Source organism: Lissotriton vulgaris, chromosome 10 (assembly GCF_964263255.1).
Source record: "Lissotriton vulgaris chromosome 10, aLisVul1.2, whole genome shotgun sequence".
In the NCBI taxonomy this organism is placed as follows: domain Eukaryota; kingdom Metazoa; phylum Chordata; class Amphibia; order Caudata; family Salamandridae; genus Lissotriton; species Lissotriton vulgaris.
In genome coordinates, this window is record NC_141698.1 from 73,085,249 (window position 1) to 73,111,506 (window position 26,258).

Consider the following 26,258-nt stretch of genomic DNA (forward strand, 5'->3'; position numbering starts at 1 on the left):
GCTAAATAGGGCTTCATACCTTTGCCCATCACACTTTGAAAGCAGACAACATCCCTGGAACAAGCACTGGCAAAGTCAATAGGTCTTGCATGTGACAATATTGGGTTGACAGCAATTGTTTTGTTTTATTTTTGCACTAGATAACAGTTGTGCTTTCACATGTATTCACAGCAGCGATCTCGGAGGGGCTCTTGTTTGTGAAGCTGTCTGTATGCAAGATCTAAAGGGAACAGTGGGAGAAGGAAAGAAAAGGGTTGCAAGAGTGAGGCGAAGTGGCATGTGACAGGCGGACATGGAGAGGGAGAGCAAGAGGGATGAAGTGAGACATGTCATGAAAAGAGACAGAGGCACAGAGTTAAATGAGAGGAAGCAAAACAGGACTATCCAGAAGACCCACTTATGATAGTGTAGATGAGATAAGCTCTTTACATGCACAACAAAGAATACATAAATTAAGATAACACTTCAAAACGAAATCACACATTACCTGGCTGGCGATGTTGTTAATAGCCATGCCAAATGATTTAAGGCCACTTGTTGACATGTTTCTCAAGGTGTTCATGACTACTGCCATGATACCGTAGTTATTAACGTTGTCACCGGAAAGGCAGAAACCAGCCATCTGGGCAGGACTCAGAGAACTGAAGTGTGCTAACTGCAAAGAGAAAAATCATTAGGTATAGTCTTGTGTGACAGAGCAATACCGTGAACTTTAAGCAAGTAGGGCACATGGTAAGGTTGCAGCACCCAATGTGTGTATACGAGGGCTGAGGACACAGCATATTATTAGAAACCCACTATGTGATTTAATATATTTTTATAAAATTTGGACTGAGTCAGAAAAAAATATTTTCACTGGAAAAAAATTAATTTGTGTATTTGTTGTTTAAATAAACAAATCTGTTAATGCGCCTGATCTACCAAAAATGTACAAATTGTGTGGTGCTCACACATCTGACCCCTTGAAGGACTTACACATGTCAGGGGATGTGCCAATTTTTTTGACCGCAAGTGCCCAGGAATAATGCAAATGACAAGAACGCGAGCGGCTTTTGTTCCTGTCACTTTCGCTCAAAATTTGACACAAGAATGCATTTCACACTAAAATAGAGAGCTTAATGAAGGATATGCTATAATACCCATACAATTTCCCCCAAATTTTGCTTAATTATTTGAAAGCAAATTGCACTAATTTTTCCCAATCTCTACTCAAGATCCAATATTTACACGTCACCAATACGGATCACATTAAGATCCTCTATTTGTGTTCCCTGCAGCGGGTCTGGGGCAAATTTCACTTGGGCTAGGTTCCTTCAGTACGTTTGTACCCAATTCAATTACTGAGGGCTGTAAATGTGGACTTTCGCAATATCTGTACTGCAAGCGTCATTGCACCTAGTGCAGAAATTTCATAAACATGTATGCATTTCCAGGTAGTCCTCGGAAAACACAGAGGAGAGGGAAGTTTCCAATAGACAACTTATACATGCAAGTGCTACAATGAGTGCAAATTGTGTGGCCCTCTTCAGCCCCAGTGCTTGGATCTAAGGCCATTGGTGTTTTTAAGATATTAAGGGCCAGATGTTTCAAGGCTTTTGCGACTCGCAAAGGACGAAATACGCAGAATTTCGGCCTTTGCGACTCGCAAACGGCCTTTTAGCATTATTTGGAATGTAACAAAAAAATCGCAATTTAAGGAATCGCAAAAAATTGCGATTCTTTATTTTGCCATAGCATTTAAGGAATCGCAATTTTTGCGATTCCTTAAATGATATGTATGTAACTTTTAGAAATTGCGAATTTGTGTTAAGAAATCGCACATTACCACCAACTTGTAGTTGGTGGTAATTTGCAATTTCTTTTAAAAATGCCCTATTTGGCATTTTTGAGGGTGGTATGTGACACACATACATGCCCATAGGGCATGTATGTGTGCCACATGCACACACATGTAAATTTCAGGGGTGCAGCAGGGTGTCTTTGAGACACCCCTGCACCCTTGAAATAATTCTCAAATTGCGATTAGCAAATTGCGAATTCGCAATTTGAGAATTATTGCACTATCATTCCTATGGGCCTCCTGGCCCATAGGAATGCATTGGAAATTATTCCTTATTTGCGAATTCGCAAAATGCGAATTCGCAAATAAAGAATATTAGGAAATCGTAAAAAAATAGCGTTTTTGTACATACATTCCATTTTGCGAATTCTAAATAGCGATTCGCAAAAAATCGCTATTTAGAATTCGCAAATCGGAATCTTGATACATCTGCCCCTAAACTTTTAAAAGGACCAAGGCAGAAACAAATTCCAAGCTCTTGTCAATTGCTAACCAACAGGTGCGCAGAATATAAGGCTACAGCAGATCCCAATTTGTTTTCAATCAATAGCTATTTCAAATCATGACAAAATCAATATACATCTTTTAAATACTGTGCCCGATTCAGACTCAGAAATGTCAGCTGGGTCGACTTCCTGCTGTACACTGCAGCCATCCATGACTTCTGCTATTCACAAGTCTCTGATTTTTGTACATTTCAATATATAGTCCTATAGGATCTAACTAAACTTCCACATTTATTGACAGTGCAAAGCCTTTGCTCCGTTGGCTAGGGGAAATGTGCATCTGCACAATTTATTTTTAATTCTTTGATTGTTGGAGCATTTCTCAGTTATATCGCTTTCCCACCTGCCCTGAGTTGGAAATTCATTTGTCGCCTCTCCCTAAAAGCCATTTTGCCACCAATTACTTTGCCCTGGTGAAACTTCTAAAGTCAGTAATTCTCTGAAAGTTTCGACTTATGTAGATGCTCATCGTATTTGTATCAGGTCATCCCATAATGCTTCCCTCACCCTTTGTTCACATTTACAACTGTGGAAAAAATGCACACGTCTGCATTTTTTGCGGTGCTCTCCTCCTCCAGAAAAAGGCATATTTCCACATTTCGGGAACCAGGATCTGGGATATGTCAGTATTCGAGACCTGGCATATGACACTTTTTGCACACACAAATTATCCATGTGAAAGTTGTTTTGAAAATCAAGCTGTGTCTTTAACTTTTTATCAGTGAATGGTCCTGGCTGTGTTGAGAGGTTGTAGCAAATGCCGACCTCATGGTGCACCCATCAGTGACTCTGACGATGAAGGCCCCTTAACAGCTCTGCAGCCCCTCTATGTCCTCTCCTCAGCCTACCTACCACCCATATTGGTAGAGCCCCGATTCATCTCTTGGCACTGATGACAGATAAGGGGTGTTACCACATCGTTCCATTTCATTTTCACACCATGCTTGCGGTCCTGGCCTTTTGACAACACAGTACTTTCTGGGAGCTGTAGTCAAGGTTTACTCGCTTGCCACATAAATATGGAGAAACACACTCAGTGCTTAATTTGTGGTGGTACTTTCCAGTGCTTTGTACTGGCAGTAATTTTTAAACACACAGCACTTATTTATGAGAGAACAACACATGGTGGCGCTCTCAGTCAATTTTGTACAATATATAACAAAAAAAAAAAAGGATGGCACTGCCATAAAGCAGGAGTGGCCAGAGCTGTTTGTGATGCCAGCTGCAGAGCAATACCTTGGGCCCTGGCACCTATATTTTTACACATAAAGTAATGACTATACTTGATAACATTGATTTTTAACAGAAAAGTCCGGGACTCAAAACATATGAGAATTGTCATTGCGAAGATTCCACTCCAAGTGCGGAGACCCCCCCTCCCGCGACTACGGGGCCTCCACCACGAGTCTGGAGACCCTTTGTGAAGCAGGCTCTCAGTTGGCAAATCAAGGAGACAAACTCGTTTGCAGGGAATTTGTAAGTGTGAATTAAGCGGTAAAGGAAGAGGTTGCATTGGTACTAGTCCTCGAAGGTTAGGTACCGTTAGTTCACCAGACATTCCTGGTTGGTATTGTACAAAGGGATGCCAACACTAAAAAAAGCACTCCAAACCCCACCAATCCATTGATGCAAGAAGATAAAAAAAAATGGGTGCTTTGGGATTACATGTCAACAGTAGATATATCATATCAAATGGACTGAAGGAAAGTTAGTTTGTACTTAAAATACTATATTAGTTTCATCTCCTGAACTGCAAAGAAGGGGATATTGCTGAACATACCCCATCAAAGCTCGGCCGGATAGTCAATATGTCGTCGTATGTTGCAATGGAAGCGAACGACCCAAAGAGACTATCAATGGCGTCCAGGTCCCCTTCATCTGGATTGAAGCATGCAGATCCTGTGAAAGGTAAAGCGTATTAGAGGTTGACACCATTTCTCAGGAGAACAATGTGCTGCTCTCTGTGGCCCTGCATGAAAGTCAATCAGAGCAGACTTACCGTATGAAACTCCACTTTGCCTGTTCTTAAGTGGGCTGGTTTTCATGCACCCAGTTTTGCCAGGTATTGGCACGCCAGACCCCGTAATACCTGGTGGTAATTCCACCTCGTAAAATCGCATAAGGCTTTGGCTGTAACAGCCGCCAAGCCACATCCCCAGATTGTTTTCTTTCAGTCGGGAACATTTGTTCACTACACACTTCACCCCCCTCCACCCACCACACAAATGTATGTACCAAATTGCAAGGAACTGTACATTTTACAAGGCTTGGGGGTGAGCTCATAGTTACACAGTACTGGTATGGTGCTACAGCATGGTAATATAAATTGTGCATCAGGATTAGCAACTGGTAATCAAGGTATAAGTAGCAATTGAGAGCCAGGTTCATTATGGGGTACAGATACATTGCAAAGGAGTGTTGAGCTGTAATACTATTTCGTTCACTTTGAAAGTTTTATGAAAATTTGGACTCCTCAATTTTGAATGAGCTGGGCTGATTGGCATCAGTAAAGGAGGAAGGGGGGAATCATTTATCCTACGCATATTTTTGGCAGAAATGGGACATAACTGTGTTTATTTACTTCTAGAACGGTCTAACATATGCGCTCCGCCTGTACAGGTAGGTCAGACACTTAGGGCCCGATTACGAGATTGGCTGTATGAGAGTGGGACCACCATGCCGTCACCCCGCTCCCACACCGCCAAACCTGTGTGTGAACCGCCCGCCAGATTACAACTTTTACAGTCACTGGCGGGTGGTTCTTTGGAGGTCCCACGGCTGTGTCTATGAAATAGGCAACACAATAGGAACATCAAAGGCAGTACCTGCATGGCATGGCATGGCATGGGCTGGTGGGGAAACATCCTTTACAACACAACCATTACATCGCACTACACTTACAACGCAGGCATTACATCGCAACATCCTTTACAACGCATGTCACTATAAGGCAGGCATTACAACGCATGACACTACATCGCATGACACTACATCGCATGTCACTACAACGCAGGCATTACAACGCATACCATTACAATGCATACCATTACAACGCATAGTTCCCCTACACTATCCAATACTTACCCTACTGTTGCACCCCCTGGAGTTAGAATAGTGATTGTTACCCCTATACAATCCAATACTTACCTGAAATGCAATGTAATGGTATGCGTTGTAATGGTGTGCGTTGTAAAGGTATAATGCAATGTATTGGAATGCGTTGTAAAAGTAGTTTCTAAAAATGCGATGTAAAGGATGTTAAGATGTAAAAACTGCGTTGTAAAGGCATGCATTGTAAATGTATGCGTTGTAACATCATACATTCGGGCTGTTGAAGTCCATGCCGTGCAGGTACTGGGGTGTTTGCACACAGGGAGCAGAACATGTGCCCCCCCTGCATGCATCCCATAGCCCTGAGGAAACAGGGGACCCTGTAGGGCCCCCTTTGTTTCCTCTCCACCACGTTTTTCATGGGATAGGAACTGCCATGAAAACTCATATTATGCTTGGCGGGACAGCGGCTGTCCCACCAATCATATTGCGGCTTCAAGACCACCACGCCACCTGACAGGGATCTCTGATCCCTGTCAGTTGTGGAGGTGCAATGGTGGTCTGCCCAAGATGTAATAGGGCGGTTGGATCGCAGGTGCGGTGGTGCCCGCACCACCACTCCGGTCCATAGGACCGTTGTAGTCGTAATCAGTTCCTTATTGATGAGAATATTGGTTTCTCTGGTAGGTCCAGAGTGGGTAGGAGGGGGGCCCTGCTGTGCATAGACATACACAAATTGTGAAACGCAAATCTCTCTGCCCAGATTTTCTCTGTCACCTCTCCTCACTCTTGTAACCTGCCCCTCCTGGAACTGGACTGACACCGACTGTCCATCAAATAAGGCAGGTTTACGCCAATTTTGAAGCAAGGATACACCTAAAACTTGCCTGCATGATCCACAAAGCCCTTCACTTCAACACGCCTCTCTACCTTGCAAAAAAACATGAGTTATCGGGTGGTGCCCGTACCTCCAGGAGCTCCAGCCCCCTCCTACTTAAACCAATTAAATTAAAAAAAACAAAAACCTGCAACTGTTCCTTCTTAGGATTCACCCTAAGAATCTGGTACCGTTTTGAGGTACCGTTTTGAGGCTCATGGGGTATTATTCCTTTTTAGAAAAAATATACATTCAGTAACATACCTTTTGAGGTATTCTATGCAGTGCATGTTTATTTTTACATGTACACCACGTAGTATCACCTACATGTATATACACTTTTTGTATCTTTACTTGCATGAACATATTTGAGTGTAGAAGGGATCCTTCGGTCCTGCCGAAGAAGCCAGGGTAGGACTTCGAAACATGTTGATTTAGGAGAGACAGCTCATCATAGCATTATATCTCCAATCCAATCCCCACTTTTAATAACACCAGCTGAACGGAATACTAAAGTTTTTTTTACTACTATTCACTCCTTCACTCACTATGGACCCTTCCACTCACATTCCTACACAACATATAGTTTTGTACTAAGATTAGTGCTCCTGCGTAGTCGTAGGTCGTAGCACGCCCCGTCCCGCAGCGGGCGGGAAGACCCCTATGATGACGCATGACACCAAGGGCCCTTTTGGTGTGTGAGGGGTATTTAAACAAAGCTGTGTGCATCCCACCACTGTAGGAGACACACTAAGTCTGGCAGAACATGGTTATATATCTACTCAAGGGTGGATCTTTTTGTTTCCCATATATTGACCAGAGGAGGACGTATCCACCTCTTTTGCTCTCAGAGCATTACCTCTTCACTCCCTATTTTGATTATTTACTAAAAAGAATCTGTGTACATTGCTTTATGATGTCAATTTATAAATTGGCTCCGGCAACCTACAGTAAATGCTGACTAACTTTTCATTTCATGAAATGGGCGAAAAGATTGATCAAAAATGACTTATTATGGGAGTAAACAGAAAACACTATGGGCCACATGCATCAAAGTCCGTTTTTGCGATTCCTTATTTGCGATTTTTAGGGAATCGCAAATAAGGAATCGCAAAACGGGATGCAAGATTGAAATTGCATAAAATTTGCGATTTGGTAAAAATCGCAATTTTTACCGAATCGCAAATATTATGCGAATTCCAATTTGCGAATTCGCAAATTGGAATTCGCAAAATGTTAATGCATTCCATGGGTGCAGGGGGGGTCCAAAGGACCCCCCCTTGCACCCCTGAAATGTATTTTGAAGTGCATGTTTCAAACACACATGTCCTAAGGACATGTGTGTCTGTAACATGACAGTGTTTTTAAATGCATCTTTGGGCATTTTGACACATTTTCGCAAATTACCACGAGGTTCAACCTCGTGGTAATTTGCACCCCCTAATTGCGAATTCGCAATTTTAAAAGTAATCATGCATTGCTTTTAAGGAATCGCAAATTTGCGATTCCTTAAAAGCAATCGCATTTTTGGAATTCGCTAAAAATAGCGATTTCACCAAAAATGCTTGATGCATCTCAGAAAGCAATTTAGGAATCGCAAACGGCCGAATTTTGCGATTCGCACCGTTTGCACTTCCTAAATAGGTTGATGCATGTGGCCCTATGTTTTTCAGGAAAATGCACCAGCAAAAAATGTTGCAATGGAAAATTATCCCCAAATAACTTTTTTCCTTGCTGAGCTGGACTAGGTACACATGTAAAATTCACCATTTAAATTATCATATAATACTGCTGACGTTATGGCCCTACCAGCTATATATATATATATATATATATATATATATATATATATATATATATATATATATATATATATATATATATATATATATATATATATATATATATATATATACACACACACACACACACATATATATTTTGGAATTTGTTTAAGGGAAGCATACTATACGTTTTGCCCAGTGATTCTTATGGAATACTTAGAGTAAGTATTACGTAAGCACAGAAAAAGTTTGAAAGTCTGTTTGCAAACCTTAAAAGTGATTCACCAAGAAAGTTTTCGATTCGGAAGTAATACTTGCTGAAACAGAATTTCCACTAAGTCCTTAATCTGAAAGACATTTTAGTGGCAATAGAGGTACTAGCCCTATTAGAATTCCAAAGTCCATGGTAACTCATCAGATTCCACATTTTTTGCCCACAGACAAGGAGGCACAAGGCGAAATATCAGGGGTAAATAATGTATAACAGGGGCCACAATTACTGATGTCCCTAATAAATCTTACATTCTATGGGGACTAGCAGGATCTGGTACCCCTTCTCCTGGAGCTGTTGGTGCCTACATTATAGTTACCTCTGAGGATGGAGTAACTGGGTCAAATTGCTCCATTTGTAAATAGCACCTACGGAGGTAGTTATGTTGGATCCAATAGGATCTGAAGAATACCCGCATTGTTTTAATTTATTATGCAATCAAAAATATTTCAATGCTTGCTTCACTTTTTGCCTCCACTTCTCAGCATTTACCTTATGCCGGTGTATGCGTTTGCTAGGTGGTATATGTAAGAAAGCAAATTAATAGTCAGCATGTGCTGCTTAGAGGATGTGTGATTACCAAAAGATAGATTTTTCAAGGAAAATATTTTTTCAGTCAAATGAAGAATTAAACAAATAATATATTTTAACAGTTCACGAACCTTCTACCCATAGGCATATTGTTTAATCAGTGTGGTGGTTCTTCAGGTTTATGGTTAAGAAAAATAGACATGTAAGCATGAGCGAATTTTGCGGATCTCGCGTTTGCGAATTTTGCGGATTTGCGGATTCGCAATCCGCAAAATCCGCGAATTCCCGCGAATTTGCGGATTTTTTTTTTTTGTGTTCGCCCGTGTTTCTGCCAGTTCGCGAGGGTTTTGTACACTTTCGCAAATTGCGAACTTACCTGTCGGGTCGCAAGTTTCGCGAACTTGTTGTTTCTACGTGTCCAGCCTGTTTGGGACACTCTTCTTCATCACTGCCACTCTCTGTCACCACTGCCACTCTCTGACTACTCATGCCACCCTCTGGCCCACCCATGCCACCCTCTGTTTCATCACCACACCCTCTGGTTGTCCAGTGTACATTATTTTCGGCAAAGCAAAGCACACCTTCCCTGCCTCAAGTGACCTGAATTAATTTGGGGCTGATTCATGTGTCACAGAATATTTTTTTAGCTGGCACCTGCTTCCTTAGTGCGCCCTGATTAGTGATCTTTTGCACTTGCTAACTGCTTTCATTGTTGCAAAATTAGTTACAACACCTGCCCTGCCCCAACTGACAATAATGAATTAGGGGCTGATTAATGGATTTTAACTTCCAGCCTGGCTCCTGCTTGTCTCCCTTAGCTGTAATTCAGGACCTTTGTGGCATACGTGTAACTATTCTGAGGTTCAGAGCAGGGTCACATAATAGTTTCAACTGGCAACTGAACTCTGGAGGGGCCCCTCAGGAAGCACTCCAGGAAATGGCTACTAATGATGAGCCTGAACTTTTGAACCTGGTAAGTAGTTACTTTCAGTTTTGCTAAGATCGTATTTCTGCAATTTTGCACTTATTCGCGGGGCGCGAACTCACGCGAACAGTGCGAGCAGTGCGAGCAAAATCCGCTGCTCGCGGATTTGCGGATTTTGCGGGAAATTCGCAAATCTCGCGGATTGCGGATTTCCCGAAAATCCGCAAAATCCGCGAGCGGAACGGATTTTCCGCCCACGCCTAATCCAAATATGTATGTATATGTCGATTATTTCTAAACACAAATTCTAAACCTTGGAAAGATCTTACACATATCTCTGAGCACTTGGGAAGCAAGTGAGAAGTCAGAAATCTCTACATTGTATGTACTTACACTTCATATCAAGAGGTGGACAACTATGTCTGTGGATCAGGTGCCATGTTTGGATTTGTATACAACAATCTAATAAGAATTCTAGAAGAATTGCTGAAGAAAATTATTGCTTGGCCCACTAAGCTGTATTACAGTTATATAAATTTGTAGCTAGCCATAGTGCTCAGTAAATCACTAGCTAAATTAGTAGCACCAACTCAGTGCTAGCAATAAGCAATTTCATCTTTCAACAAAACAGGTCTTTCAAGTCCTTTACAAATGGGAATAAGGTTATCTTGGTGGCCCAAAACGTTTGCCGCAGAGTTGGAGAAACAAGTATCTCGAGATTACTGTCTTAGTTCAGGTTTATTAGCTCTAGGGGTGTCAGTCCAGTCGATAATTAATGGGTGCTAGCTCCCCAACACGTAATCCACTATCAGCTCTCAGCACTACTTGCAATGTTCTCTTAGAAGGCGAAGATTTCAAAATAGTTTGAGGATATTTTTTTAGTTTATTCAGTTGCATACAATCACAAACCACTATTCAACCTTATGTTTTTTGTTCTAAGTCCAAGAGGTACTAAAGAATTTTCAGTTATCTTATGGCTCTCTGGGCTTGCTCTTTTCATGGAGAGGCTTTGAGTGACAGGGTGAATTTGTTGCCCTGATTGCCCATGTTCCGAATGAATATTAGCCGGGTCAATTTGGTTAATATCTAGGAGATGTTAGGGTTAGTCATGTTTAAGAGTTCTAGACTGGCACTGTACATGCCATATGGCATCTCATATCATGCCATACAACATATCATATCACAGGAAAAAACATCCAAGTGCCGAGAAAGCACCACCAGAACTTATTGGAACCTCATTCACGGTTGGTAGTCTCCATAACATCATTCAAAAAAGGTCTGAAAACCAGCCTCTTCACAGACGCATTTATCCCAGTTGGGACCCCCCTTCTTTCTTAATGGACATAGCCCCTTTAGCCAATTCAGATTCATTTTTGTCTTTCGTCTTCATTGATATGAATGTAAACATCCTCCATCTATCTCACTAAATCAAGAACTGAACATTTATCTCTTCATCCCATGCTGCTAAACCTCGTCAAAACTGCAAGACATCTCATCCGAGCCTCAGAAGGCAACCAAACCATATAAAAGCAAAGGCAGCTAAAGCTGATGCGAATGTGGTCAACGCAACTTCTGATGCTGCCTTCAGGATGTAAGGATAGTTACAAAACGAGTGGGTGTAGTTCATTTACATTCTGCGATTACCTGTCGTTTGGATTTGCTTGTGGAGGAAATCCAAGAGGACATTGAAAATGTCTGCCTGGTCACTTGGCGACAATGAACTTGCATCTATTTCATAAACACTGAAAAGGAAAAAAAGAACAAGCAAAGTCGTTAAGCTCCTGGATGATCTAGTAAAAATTGCAAGAATGATCTCATTCCTAAGCCAAGGCATACCAGGATAAGGTTTTAGTCTGTGCCGTAAGCCAGTGGAGTCTAGCGTGGGTTCAAATACTGCATTGAAGTCCCCACCAATAAGGGTCAGAACTTTAGGTAACCCCTGGACAACTGCTCTAAGGTCAACAAAGGTAGGTTTAGGTAGCTGAGGTGGGGTCTATACCCTGAAGACGTTGTGCAGTTTCCCTGGGTGCCAGTCATCCATCTTTACACATCTCCCATTGGAATCAGTGGTGACCTGAGAGAAAAAGAGGGAGGCGTTTTGTGCAGCAGGATCGGACTGGAGCACTGGCCAATGACTGTCAATGGCTGATACTATGCGCAAGCATTCCACCCATCACCTTTTTGTTTTCCATATGAGGATGAGACAGGACAGTTGAATATGGTGAAGGGAATCCGGGGTTCCCTTATAGTCATCATCTTCCAAGCAGGCTTTAGCTCTGAAGGAACCAACCAGGAGGACGTGCACTAGCGTACTGTATGTATGTATGTATGTGTGTTCTTATATAGCGCTCGACTTACCCTAGGGCATCTCGGCGCTTGCATTGGGAACCCGTCCTGGCTTTTCCCTGTGAGATAACCCGTACTGGGCATCCCCAAGGTGAAAGCCAGGCATCCCGCCGCGGGGGGGCATTGTGGAGATTAAGCAAGCTTATTGCCCAGAGCTGCATAGTGTGAACTCGTGCTTAGAGTGGGCACCAAAGCGAGAATTATCGAGTCCGTGGACAATTGGGCTCAGGACCCTGCTGCGTCGGGAATCGAACCCTGGTCCCGGGTCTGACCTCTGCTTCAGGGGATGCCTCCTCTAACCAGTGAACCACACTTCTCCACCGTGACTCAGAAGATGGGATGTCTCCTGCAGAGTGACAATATACTGTAGGGGTTCAGTTGCTTGAAGATCCAATCTCAATTTAAAGGGACCTGGTATGGGACCCTCCTTCTATAGATATACCCATATATAGCCAAGGAGGGACCGGGAACCAAAAGCAACCCTGGTACAAAATGCTCAAACCAGCCCAGATCAGTTCCTCTTCTCGCTCTGTCATCTCTCTTCTTCTCTCTCCTCTTTTTCAGGAAGCTCCACCCTGTGCCTGCTCTAATTGCATGAGAGAGCCAGAGAAAGTACTAGAGGTGGAGCAGCGTCTGCTGCCCGAAAAACCTGCCTCCAAATGCTACCGCACCCTGGGGGAATGCCCGGTGGTGAACTGGGCAGTCCAGGTCTGCACAGTAACTGGATACATGGTTTGTGTTGCAAGATAGTTCTTTTTGCATCATTCTCAAATGCATGACTTTCTACTCTATGTCCCTATTTAATAGGAGGTCAGTGTATTAGCCCCACCAACGTTCTTATTTCCTGTTTGTCAGAAATGGCTAATTTCACCAAAGCAAACAACATACACAAAAGGAAGGCTTCCAACAAATCCGTCTTTTGATATTGTGCTTCGTCCATTCCCATTCCTAGCACAGAGAGACCCTCTGGGAGTTCTGTGCAGTTTATACATTTTTTTTAAGATAACATTAAAATATGTTGTGTGTACTTACAATTCTCTGTAGGAGGTGCAGTTCAGATGTTGTAGAACAGTGGTTGCAGTTGACACATCTATACTGTCCCAAAAAAGGGCCATTTTTGTCTGGATAAAGGAGGTCCAGTCCTCTGGTGTGTAGTCTTTGAAGTGGACCTGCAAGTCCGCAAAGAACTGCAGATACATCTTCTTCCTGATGGCTGCATCTGGGAATTTGGTGAAGCTCTTCTGCAAAAGACAAAGGGGCGACGCAAGATTGTATGAGGCTAACACCCATTTCATAGCAACACAACACCGCCATGCACCAAGCATTCTTTACTATTGAATGTAAATTTAGATGGATGGATCACTTTACAAGTACGCAGGAGAGATCTTTGCAACAGCGAGGTGGAGTGGTAACAAGTCTTTACGAGGGGACAGACAATTTTAGGCAGACTCCTAACAAATACTTCATAAATAAGTGGAGCTGTGGAGCCTTTGGCGAGGGTAGGAGTGAGAGAGAAAGTCTGATATTTTCAGGTAATGTGGTCCATAACTTTTGGCATTTTAGTTTGAAAATGCTGTGTCTACTCGTTAGGATTTTAACCGTTTCAGGATTTCCAGAATCTCGCAGGGCGTTTCGTGCGTTGAGTTCTTCCTCCTTAGGTGAGTCTTATGGTGGAGTACGTTTTTTTCCTTAAAAAAAAACACTTGAGGCTTCATCAATAACAGACAGAACCACGTGCCTGATTCCTTATTGTTACTTTCTTCTTGGGGTACAATGAAGTGATTCCTTGGGAGTGAGTGACTCTTGTTGGAAATTCACGATTGGTGACTGACTTTGAAGATATCTGGTTGATGTAGCCGTGGCGACAGCCGCAGACCCAGTTCCTATAGAGTTCCTGGACTGAATACTAAGCCAGAGCTGCCTTGATGAGGTAGAGAGTGTGAGCGAACCTTGTCTGTCATGCTCTGCATGCAACGGGAAAGAGTGCCCATTGGGCCATCCTTGAACCGCTCAGTGCTCTTTATTAGTTGGCAGAATTCTAGGCGCTATCTAGGAACACTTTACAAAACAGTCTTTATCCTCAGGAAAAGAAAAATAATGTTCAAGAGTACGTAGGTCTTCTTCTTTATTTTCAAATGTTCATTCCATGGTAGTCACATCCAGTGATTGCCTCATTACAATGGCAAACGTATTCACAGTTAGGAGCTCGGCGTAGAAGACCTACGTGCTCTTGAACATTATTTCTCTTTTAGTGTAAAGTTTTGGGGCCTTTGTACTCAAATTCTGGGAACGTGGGTGGCCGTTTCCCCTTTATCCTCGAGAGCATATTAGTTTACTTTTGGGATACACCCTTATTACTGTGGTTATGCGCAGAGGTTGATTCAGCCATGCTCGCATTTAGAGGACTATCGAGGAACAGTCTAGACCCCCAGTGTCGGTACTAGCTGTATCGCTGCCAAACAACTGTGGCCAACAATTCTGGCTAGCACAATACCATCATGGAGTGAGGACACTGACAAGCACACCATCCATCCACCCACAAAATCCAATGGACGAGACTTATTGATTCTTTGACTCATTACACTTGGTTGGAGGAAGTCTCAAAAATGGAACCCGGAAAGAGACATCAATGGCGATAACTCACAGACTACATATGTGAGACGAGGAGCATGGAGCAGACGGAGACGGAGAGGCAGAGCAGAGCCATTCCTAAGAAGACTCAGGCTAACTGGGATCTCTCAGAACCCTAACGCACCACAGAGATACAGACTGCGGTACACCCTTGCGGGAAGCGAGCCTTCAAGCACCCTCTAGTAGTATAGTAGTAGTAGAATGGCCCTATTGCTACAGGAGGGTCACTGTTTCTGATGCTCCATGGCATAGCACATTCCCCATATTTACAAGGTGGGGCTACGCCACCTAACGTGGCTTAGCCCCACCGTTTAAATTTGCCCTTTTCCGCCACAGCCCTCTGCAGCAAAGGGGCATGCAATGGGTGATGCAGTGGGCGTTCCACCACAACACCCATTGCTTTTTGACTCTGCCCCAGATTTACAAGTCTGGGCCAGCGCCAAAAACGAATACAGGGAATACCTGGTCTTAGAATGGCGATACGAAGAGAGATACCTTGATTTCGCCTTGGTTTTTGCTCTGACTATGTATGCTGCCTTCTGCAGCACACACAGAAAGAGCAAATCGTCATTATTGATTGTTTATGTGCAGCAAGGGTGTCCCTTCCTGCACATAAATAATCGCCCCTGCAGCGCGGGCACCCTTGCAACATGGCAGCAGGGTGCCTGCCTTGAAGTTAGGCAGCTTTTTTAGCACCAGCGCTAGGGGACACACAGGGGTGAGCAGTATTTTTGTAAAAATGGCACATCCCTGCATTTTGAAAATGTCAGAGCACGGCGTTGCCAAATTTGGTGTATCATCGCGCTCTGGCATTTGTTTGTACATATGCCCCCAAGTTTGTTAATTGTCTAGGATTTTCGACTGTTAGGGGTTTTCAACATGGTAGAATTGAGTCTGTAGAGGGCAACTGGTACACTCATTTGCGAGAATACTTTATTCTGTGGAACAGGCCTTGACATTCATTTGAATGTTCAGAATGGGAGAGCCAATCGGATTTCACAGATGTCAGTCATTGCCTTCTGAACAATATAATTATACATTTTTTCTCTTTTGACTTCAGATAAGCAAATAGTTTTTTTTCTGTTTAACCCCTTACGCGCTGCGCAAATTCCACAGCGGTGCGGGCAAATTAATGAGTGGGCGGTGTTCGGACGGCCCCCGGCCATTCAATGCACACACCCACCGTGACGCACGCAAGGGCTTAAAAAAGTGCCTTTTTATGCTTATTTCAGTAAAAATGACATATAAAATAATAATATATGCTATAAAATAAAACACTTAATGCTTAACGTGGGCTTGGTCCAGCAAAGCAATCGGCGTGTTCTATTACATTTATAAACCACTAACCCCTGGGCCCCCTGGTATATTGTGTCATCAGGACCCCTCAGTTGTGTTATTGGATCACAGTATACAGTTACCTCATATACGTCCTCTCTCTCTCTCTGTGTATGTGTGTATAAAATCATAGACACATCTCTCTCCCTACATACACACATACACAACTTTTTCTTTACTGAGTAGCATGAGATTGCCATGTCTTTTTACCAGCTATGTTTTCAGCAGTTCTAGATTTCTGGACTTCTGGACTTCTGACCTACATACAAAATAAAGCATCAGCGTACCTTCTGGGCGCTCTGTTGGAATTCAGTCAGGAAAGAAGAGATTGCGTCCTCGCTCTGATGGTGCAGCCTGGCAAGAATGGGGCAAACCAAGTCGTCGTTGCTCAGCACCTTGACGTCCACAGTATAATCGGCAAGTTGTTCAACAGTTAGCTTTGTCACCACGTCGGCCTAGCAAAAGAAAACACACAGACATCAGGAGGAGAAGAAGGCTGGTCCTTTTTATATCACTCAGTCATTTAAATTTGAAGTAACACCCAAACCCTGCTGCAATGAGCGTGCCTTTTTGGTCTGAGTGGGCTCATTCGATGTTAGTCCGAATTCCCGCTCTTTTAGAGATCTAAGTTTACTTTCTTAGGTCTTCATTACCTGAGCCACCGGGCTCCTGATGTGGTAACACCACGTCCGGAAATCCTTATTCTGCGGGGTTGGGTAATTTATGATTGCTATATTACCATGCCCTTAGGAGTTTGGCCCATGGAATGGGGAATTACAATCGAAATTGGTTTTCATACACAAATTTCTCCAACATTGTAACAGGTTGTAAATGACAAGGTGTGACCTTGGACAGCCCAGACTTGTAATCCTGCATGCAGCAATACTATGTACTTCAGTATACCGATTCAGCTAAAAACTCAGTTTTTAGGTCGAGCATTTGAGACCTCTTGTATATACTTTAGTATATATACTTTAGTATATACTTATATGTGTATGTACTTTGTGGGCTCTGGAGATCAGCCCTAGGACTTGTCTGCTCCCGCTTAGGGACTTTTTTTTCTGTTCAACTGCCTCTATTTAACTGTCTTTATAGAACTAGACCAGCAGAGGTCAGTAAAATACCAGAATCACTTTAGCATTCTCTAGATTCCAGTCCATAGAAATTGTCTTCCATGAGCACCCGTGGACAATAATATATTTTTCAAATCTTGTATTTTCAGTGATATGACCACCGAAGGCCCTGCTTTTATATTAAAAACAGAGCTTTGGACTATACCATTTCCCGCTGAAAGGCAATATTTCTCTCCATATGTTCCCATACCTGGAGTGTCACGAAGCTTGGTGCTTACTTTCCCTCCATGTTAAAGAACAGTAGATGTTTCAGCATTCAGGCTAATGTGCTGCATAGCTAAATACATATAAGGTCCCAAAGGCGAGACCGATTGCATTGCTAAGGCTTGTTTGATCTAATTGGGGAATACCGAGAACCTTTGAATGAGGGGCTAAATGTTTAAATTGAGTGAACAAAACAGGTGTATGTTTTAGTCACAATAAAAGTAATTATTCTTACAATCTAATTTATGGAGGGCAATATTTAATTGTATGTAATGTGGGAAGACTCAGTGATTAAATGTGCAGGGACTGTCTAGTACTGAGCATCTGCACATCTTACACTTGGAAAAGAGAGTACCAGCACTTCTCAGCAGTGATGCAATACTTGTAATGAGAGAGTTCCAGCACTTCTCAGCAGTAATGCAAGACTTGTAATGAGAGAGTTCCAGCACTTCTCAGCAGCGATGCAATACTTGTAATGAGAGAGTTCTAGGACTTCTCAGCAGTGATGCAATACTTGAAATGAGAGAGTTCCAGCACTTCTCAGCAGTGATGCAATACTTGAAATGAGAGAGTTCCAGCACTTCTCAGCAGCAATGCACAGCACTTCTCAGCAGTGATGCAATACTTGAAATGAGAGAGTACCAGCACTTCTCAGCAGCAAAGCAATACTTGTAATGAGAGAGCACCAGTAGCAAAGAAATACTTTCGGACACTAGATATCAGTTCTATATTTCAAGCACCATTAACAATTTTGTTGTTTTATGATCGTGCAAAGAGGTCCTACTTAGGACTGGCCAGTGATTCCTATTGGTGGGCGCCGAAAAAAGTCGAAACATTTTAAAGTGTAGTTATCCTGATATATGCGACTATGTGGGCCATGTGTCCAAACACATTTTCCCATAGACACAGATTGGTTCAAACCCTTTGATCAGTGCAGAGTGGAGTTTGGTGAATATTAACACAACCAAATCTTCCAAGCACTGAATCATAATGAAAGAAGTGCAGCCTGACCCAAGATGGTGCTGAGTATCTCTGTGACTGCGGCTTGTAAAACGCAAATACTCTGCCCCACTAGCCCACTCCCCACCCTGTCCAAAGGAAAATGCCCTAGGGCACCGTATGAAGACCGGCATCAGGACATTCTCTTGCCCAGAGCAAAAGGCTGAATTGCACTCCCTTATTTAGGAACAAAGTTTTTGTAAAATGGAAGAAAAATTGGTCATGGGTACTATTACAATGAATACTCAGTGCTTTCGCATTATTTATTTGTATTCCAAACTTCCAGTCCTCTGCGTTGCTACAGGCCCCATGTAATGGTATTAAATGGAGCTGAGACAGGAACGTAACGTAATTGTAATGTAATGTAATTAGTTTTATATAGCGCGCGGTTACCCGAAGGGGTCTTGGCGCTGGCGTTCAACAAAGAAAAGCCCACCAGAGACTAGGACACAGTGGATGAGATTATTTATAGTACTGTAAGAAAAGCCAAGTTTTTAGCATTTTCCTAAATTGCAACAGATTGGATTGAGATTGCAGATTTAGAGACAAAGCGTTCCAAAGTTGGCTAGAACAAAAGGAGAAACTCCTGCCACCCCATCTTGCTTTATTTATTCTGGGAACAGTTACCAGTCGGGCTGACCTTCATCTAAGTGCCTGTCCAGGTGAGTGCCAGAAAAAATAATCTGAACGTTTTCTGTCCCAGTCCAGTGAAGAGCTTTATGGACTAAACTTAGGGCATCATTGTGATGCCGGGCGGTCGGACCGCCTGACGCTATTGCGGCAGTCGTGAGACAGCAGTCAGACTGCCATATTTGGATATGACCGCCGGGCTGGCGGTAGGAAAGTCGGTGGTCTGACCACGGTGGCATGTCTCAATGATTTAGAAGTGCCGCAGCGGATGCCACTGGTGTGCAGAGCCTTCTGCAGGTCCATTCACCGTGTGCCATGCACCATGCTGTGCATGGCACATGGTGAATGGAAGTAAGTGGAGCACTACATGTGCCCCCAGGGCCAATTTTCAGTGATCCACGATGGACGGTGCCCATATCCATTTCTGAAAACCTTTTCATGGCAGGAATCTCACCATGAAATGGCTAATGGAAAGCGATGATGTAATCCTGATGGCAGTGCCTACCTTGGCACCGCTGCCATGCTGGGATGCTGCTCTGACCGCCACTCTATCAGATTCTCTGATCCTGGTGGAGGCAGGGGTCTTTCGTCCGACAGCTTTGGGTTGGATTGGAAGCATCGTAATGCAGCCGTTGGACCAAAGGGATGTGGGTGGGCGGACTGCCACAGACGGCCTGTCGGTGATTCAACCGCCCAATTTTTTAATCAGGCCTGTAGTGAAATGTACGACGGTATCCAGCATTCGTTTAGCAGGCATACCTTTATCAAGCTGTCATTAGAATGAACGAGTCATTAGTACGCATTCATTCAGCACGCAAGTCGTTATATCGACTTGCTTTAGAGGGGAGCTGGACTTTGGAATATGATCATTTACTATTCCAAACTCAGTCTGCGCAAAAGTTGGAAAGGTGTTGAACTTTAAATTCAACACCATTCCACCGATGCGCCCCCTTTAAAGCAAGTCTTTGTAACGACTTGCATGCTGAACCAATGCGTTCTAACAACAGGTTTGTACTATTGCCAGCATTGTGAAAGCACACAGTGATTCTGGCTTTGTCCTAAAGGGTGTTTCCCCCTTAGGGCTTTAAAATTAATCCTATGCCTGACTGGTAGTCAATGGAGTCTCTGTAAGGATTGAGAAATAGGGCGAATTTTGGAATTTTCAAAAGCAGTCTGGCAGCTGCATTTTGAAGAGACTGAAGTTGTTCGGTGAACAACCTTTACAACAAAACTTTTACAACGCACTACCATTACAACGCGACCATTACAACGCAAACCATTGCAACGCATTGCGCTGGGGGGCGCTCTAGGATAGGGAATAAGTTTAATTTACTATCCAACACCTTCCCTAGTGTCCACGGGGACTGGAGTTGGAATAGTAAATTAAACTTTTCACTATCCAGCACCCCAAAGCGCTATGCGTTGTAAAGGTTTGCGATGTAAAAACCGCGTTGTAAAGGCATGCGTGCTAAAAGTATGCGTTGTAACGTCATACATCCAAGTTGTTCACCAGATGTTGAAGAGTGCCAATTTACAAGCCATTACAATAATCAATCCTTATAATGACAAGTGACACAATGACTGCCTTTTGTAATTCCGGAGGAAGAAATGGAAGACCTTCTTAAAGGTCCTAAGCAGGAAAAAACAAAAGGAGGTGATTTGGTTTATTTGATCTGAAAAGCAGTTTGTTGTCAAATATGACTCCAAGATTGTTAGCTTTCTGAACTGGGGAAGGAATAGAGCCAAGATTGGACGGCCACCATGAGGAATTCCAGAAGGTGGAGTTGTTCCCGAAGAGTAAAATCTCAGTTTTATCTAAGTTTAGTTTCAAACATTTGTTTGCATCCAGTTCTCATTATGAGCCATTCAGCTGCAGAACTTTTTAGCCACCTCTTCCACTTCAGATGATATTGACGCCACAATTTGTGTGTCGTGGACGTCGGAATTTATTGCAAAACCATAGCTGGGGATAAAAGTGACATTAGGGGTTACATATATATTAAAAGGTGCGGGGCTAAAGGAGGACCGAGATTAAATCTCCCAAAGCCACCACCTGCTTCCTCACACAAGAATGAACTTAGCAAGGCCAATGCTGGATTCCTAAAGGCTAACATCTTGAGCCGATTAATAAGAAGTAAATTGTTGACCATGATGAAGGCGGCGCATAGATCTAATAAGATCAACAACGTATATCCAGCTGTGCTCCAATGGAGCTCCTTTGGGTATGCAAAGGAACTTAGTCTGGTACCCAACGAGCTTCTGCTAGGAGCTAATGCAACTCTTTCGGGTATCCAATGGAGCTCAATGTGGTACCCGACAGAGCTCCTCCTAGGAGCCGATAGAGCGCTTAAAGGTATCCAACGGAGCTCAGGCACACAACCAATGGCACTTCTGCAGGAAGCCCCCTGATCTTCAGAATATGAATCAGACACAATCATGCACCCTGTGGAGGCACAGTAAACCTTCTTGTGGTTGTATACTGCCAGAATATGGAGTTTTAATTACTGTGTTAACAAAACATTGTAGCTGAAATATCAACAACAAAAATATCATAGGAATAAATATATGTATATGTGTGAGTTTATTATACCCAAGTCCACATATATGCACCTTGACAATGTATTTATATATTTAAGGTGCATAGATTTTGAGAAGAGAAAACCTATATATGTGCTTTCTCTGACAATATTTTGGTAGTTGCTTCTGTCTGACATTTTTGTAGGCACCTCATTGACCACCTGCAGGCATCCGTGGAGCCACAATAAATGCCCATTAAGCTCTTTTTGGCACCTAATGCAGCTTCTGCAGACATGCAGATTCCACAGGATGCCAGAAGAACTCAACTGACTGAGTCCCCTTAGAGTCATTGTGCCAAATCACACGTGCTGTGTATGTCTGTGGGTGGATACAATGGGCCGGATTACCATAGGGCTGTCTGTAACTCCAGTTGTGTGCAAATGTTGGCCGACACTGGCGTTTGCCCTCCCACCTCGAAGCTGGCAAAATCTGCCACAAATCAGGAGGGTAAAAAATAAAGGTTCATGTTTTGTGGACTTCAGAATGAGAGGACAAAGTGTGAGTAGTGCATAGATAATTTCAAATCTGTCAAAGTCCGTCACACTTTTCATTGAGTTCTTTCACAGAGGAAAGCTCTTTTACTCGCGGGTGCCAATTCGCCCTGAGTACTAGATGCACGGTGCTGGCGTCTCGCGATCTCCACACCTGTCAACAACCTGCCAGTATAGTGCAATTACAAGTAATTCTTCATGCCTTTGGGAATCATACTGTCAGCCTGGATTTTCCAGCTCAAATTTAGCAAGGCTTTCCAGTTCCATGAGGATTACTGCTCCCATTTACAACCTGCCTTGCCCTATGTGGGCAGGAGCTAGGGTGGGGTACGGGTGTCGGTGGTAAGGGTAGGCTGTTTGCTGGCTGAGTGAGCATTCTGGCGTCCCTGTCCAATAGGAGGTGTTTAGATAGAGCCTACAGTGTAATTTTATTAATGACACACGGCTTCCCCCAGCGTTCCATCTATGCAACTTTTTTCCTTCCCCCCCATCCAGGAGCGGTCTGTGCAGATAAGAGCGGTGGGGCCGTGGGGGGATTTGGACAGACGAGGAGGAGGGAAAATTAATTATTTATTTAATTTTCTCTTGTGGTCGTCTGTCGAATCCCCCCCCAACCAGGCCCCACCACTCTTACCAGCAAGGGCCGCTCCTGCCCCTCTCCTGCCTACTTTCCCTCTATACACCCACTGCCCTTCTCCTTATACTCTCCTATTACTTTAGGGCTCAGCGGTGCAGGGTTAATGAGGGGATGGCTCGTGCCGTCATGAAGACAGGCCTGGACCCAGATGCACAATGCTTTTGGCTACCAAGTCTCCATGTAAAGGCCACCTCTTTTAACTGTCCTTATTTTTTATTTCTAATGTGGGCAGTCCAACATTGGTTGTTAATGGGGTGTTTCTCCCACCCACCCCTCCCATATTAACCCATTCCTTTTTTTAATTTAAGTTATCAAGCTCAAATTTGCTTCTGTTCCCACAACTATTTTGTTTTCATTTATTTTTTCATCGCCTACTCTGATACAAGTGATCCAGGCTAACAGAAAGAAAAGCTTTTCTGTGCCTTATAGCCCCTTATTTAGATCCAGTTAAGGCCGTATTACTGAAAAGTTGCACTGTTCCCAAAAAAAAAGAAAGAGGATTTGCATCGGTTTTTACAGCTTCTTTAATAGGAAATGGAACCTTCGGAATTTGCCCCTTGGCCAACAGGACACAAAATAAATCCACATTGTTTCTGCTGTGCTCACATGAGAAGAATGGGAAATAAAATGTGCCCATGTACTAAAGGTGGAAGATGTGATATTGTTCAAAGCGCATTCAGCATGTTCGTGTTTTCATTATTTATTAGCAAAAGATATGCCAACCCAGTTTGCTATTTGCTTTTTTAAATAAATTCAAAACGATGGGTAGGGAACAGGGTTTCCTTCTACAAATGTCTCACACACTTGGAAATTTATTTGCAAGAAACCATAAGTGCAAGGTTGCCACACTCCTCTCTCACAGTTAAGCCCGGGTGAAAATGTATTGCTGTCATGCAGACAATGTCAACACATTCTTTGCTACAATTTGTAGGCAGCCAAACGGAGCAAAATGGTTGTTCCCATTATTTCTGCCAGTGTAAGGTGTGCCCATTATTTGTGCAAGGGGTACGCGTGTGCCCCTTATCTGTGCCAGTGGAGGTGTGCTCATTATCTGTGCCGGTGGAAGATGTTGCCATTATCTGTGACAGTGTAAGGTATGCCCATTATTTGTGCAAGAGGTATGTGTGGCCATTATCTGTCCCAGTGGAAGGTGTGCCCATTATCTGTGCCAGTGGAGGTGTGCTCATTATCTGTGCCGGTGGAACGTGTGCCCAATATCCGTGCCAGTGGAAGATGTGGCCATTGTCTGTGATAGTGTAAGGTGTGCCCATTATTTGTGCAAGAGGTATGTGTGGCCCTTATCTGTGCCAGTGGAAGGTGTGCCCATTATCTGTGCCAGTGGAAGGTGTGCCCAATATCTCTGCCAGTGTAAGTCGTGCCCATTATCTTTGCCAGTGGAAGGGGTGCTCATAGTTCTTAGATATAGGAAGAGAAAGCATAGAGGAAGCACTGACATTGAAGATACATTTCTACAATTTTTTCAGGACATCGCTGTATTCTTTATACTCACCACTTCAAATTTCGTGTTCCAAGAGATAAGATCCTCCAAATTTGCATATTTGTAAAATTTACCGAAGTTGACTTTGATCCAGTCACCAGATGACATCTCTGCTTGGCCACAGACAACACCTGCAAATACACAAGGAGACCAAGGTTTATAAATGTGTTATTCGTGACAAATATATTAAAATCAAGGACCTTAAGGCAAGACCTCTCAGTGCAGCTTTGTGTTCTGAGCCCTGCCTAGCACCTGCAATTTCAGAAAGAAGCATCTGAGCCCTATGGTAGAGAGAGGGCAGAGGCCCAAACGTACGTCTATGCGCACAAACACACCCAGGCAACTCCCCAAAAGCGCGTAGGGATCCGTATCAAGCGTCCATTGCCTCTCAGGGTGGCGCAATTCAGAATTTTAGAAATGAACAGAAATATTCCCAAAAGCTCCCTGAAGCCTTCAAAAGTTTCAGGTTTCCGATAGCACCCTGGAATTTCCAGTGGTACTCTTGGAAAACATTTGTAAATTCCTAATTGCATCTAGGGAGAGATGTTTTTTATTAATTTATTTATTGTTAACAATAATAAAAATAATAATGATAAGGGAAGGGGGTGGCAGCACACTGCTTCACCTCCAAGCACAGTTCGCCCCTTAGCATCCTGGTAAATGCAGTTCAGTTTAAATGCTTACTTGCATTTTTGTTAATGTGGTTCAACAAATGGTGCAGGTTAGTGCTGTTAATCTCTAGGCACGTGTTTCTGGATATTATCCTTCATAAGTAGAGATAAAAACGAAATTCATCTGGGGTTGCTGAGAAAGCTGCCTCATATTAACAAAGATAGCATGCTTTCCTGCCCTTTCCATGAAGGGAATGGGTGGTGGAGACATATGTGGATATCCGCAATCACACCAATTTTTGGGTGCTCTTCAACTTTGCCGGGATCCCCTGTCCCTGTTATAAGATTGACCTGCACAATACTACACCGCTCTGGGGTAAGAAGCACTGGTAGTGTCTACGCCAAACCTACCCCAGTGACGAATACTTTTTTCAGAGGAGATCACTGAGAGGAGGTAAAAGCTGAAGGATAGGCGAAAACTCAGTAACTTGCCTTCTGTTAGCATTTAAACAAGTGCCTGTGCTATCTATAATGAGGCAGCCATAATGGACCATCGTGTGGAAGCTGGCTAGCAACACAGCTGTAATCATAGGTTTATGTTTTTAAAAAGTCAATTTAGTCTAGTATTTCGAGTTTTTGCTTTTCCTACACGGATAGAAACCAGGAACAGTTACTGGATTGTACCTTCTCCATGAAAGGTACACAAATGACTAATTTGCAGTCCGTTTTTAAAAATGTCATTAACTAATGTAACTAGATGCAATAAGAAGTAACCAGGTGCAAGTTATTCCTGCTATTAGTGAGTACTCTTAAGGTTAGCAGTTCTGTGCAAAGTCTCAGTTTCTCAATCCAAGAAGTCTTCATCCAATGAACCAGGCTTTTACGCTAAGTGCAATGCCCATTGATCTGCATTGGCTGGTTTAGTGTTCTGATCAGTAGGGGCAACGTGTGGGTGAACAACAACTCTTTATATGCTAGTGTGTGCCTTGAGTCGCAGAACTATCATTTTGCCCGATGGCATCAAATTTTCCTAGTTTGTCACATTACAAACCAGCAGGTTGGTCGCCCTTACTTGTATTGTGCACATTTCTCTTTATATCCAGTTGAATGAGATGAGTTTATCAAATTTCCAAGCAACTCAATCACAGTTTAAATCAAGCATTATTGTCTTGCGCTCGCGCTTTTAACAGTGGTTAATGCCCTCTGGAATAACAAGTAATGAATGGAAGGGCAATTAATAGTTTTCAACTTGGGACATGTGATTACTAAATTAAGTAGCACCCATAACCCTAATCCCACTGAACCAGGGCCAATGAAATGTCCATGGCCTCTTTCTGTATCATGTCCAAGCTATGAACCTAAAAGGCAGTCAAACAACAGG

The 26,258-nt window shown here is 43.1% G+C and overlaps 1 protein-coding gene across 2 annotated transcripts in view; it reads right to left on the reverse strand.

Annotated features, from left to right (window-relative positions):
* The window catches only part of LOC147684692 (uncharacterized), a 197,845-nt gene that overhangs the window by 47,104 nt on the left and 124,483 nt on the right, over window positions 1–26,258 (reverse strand). For both annotated transcript variants that reach the window (XM_086940528.1, XM_086940527.1), the window contains 6 exons: window positions 24,279–24,397; window positions 16,385–16,552; window positions 13,164–13,372; window positions 11,430–11,527; window positions 4,127–4,245; window positions 488–655 (listed from right to left, as the gene is read on the reverse strand). In XM_086940528.1, coding sequence (XP_086796654.1) covers window positions 488–655; window positions 4,127–4,245; window positions 11,430–11,527; window positions 13,164–13,372; window positions 16,385–16,552; window positions 24,279–24,397 — 881 coding nt within the window. The remainder of the gene's footprint in view (window positions 1–487; window positions 656–4,126; window positions 4,246–11,429; window positions 11,528–13,163; window positions 13,373–16,384; window positions 16,553–24,278; window positions 24,398–26,258) is intronic.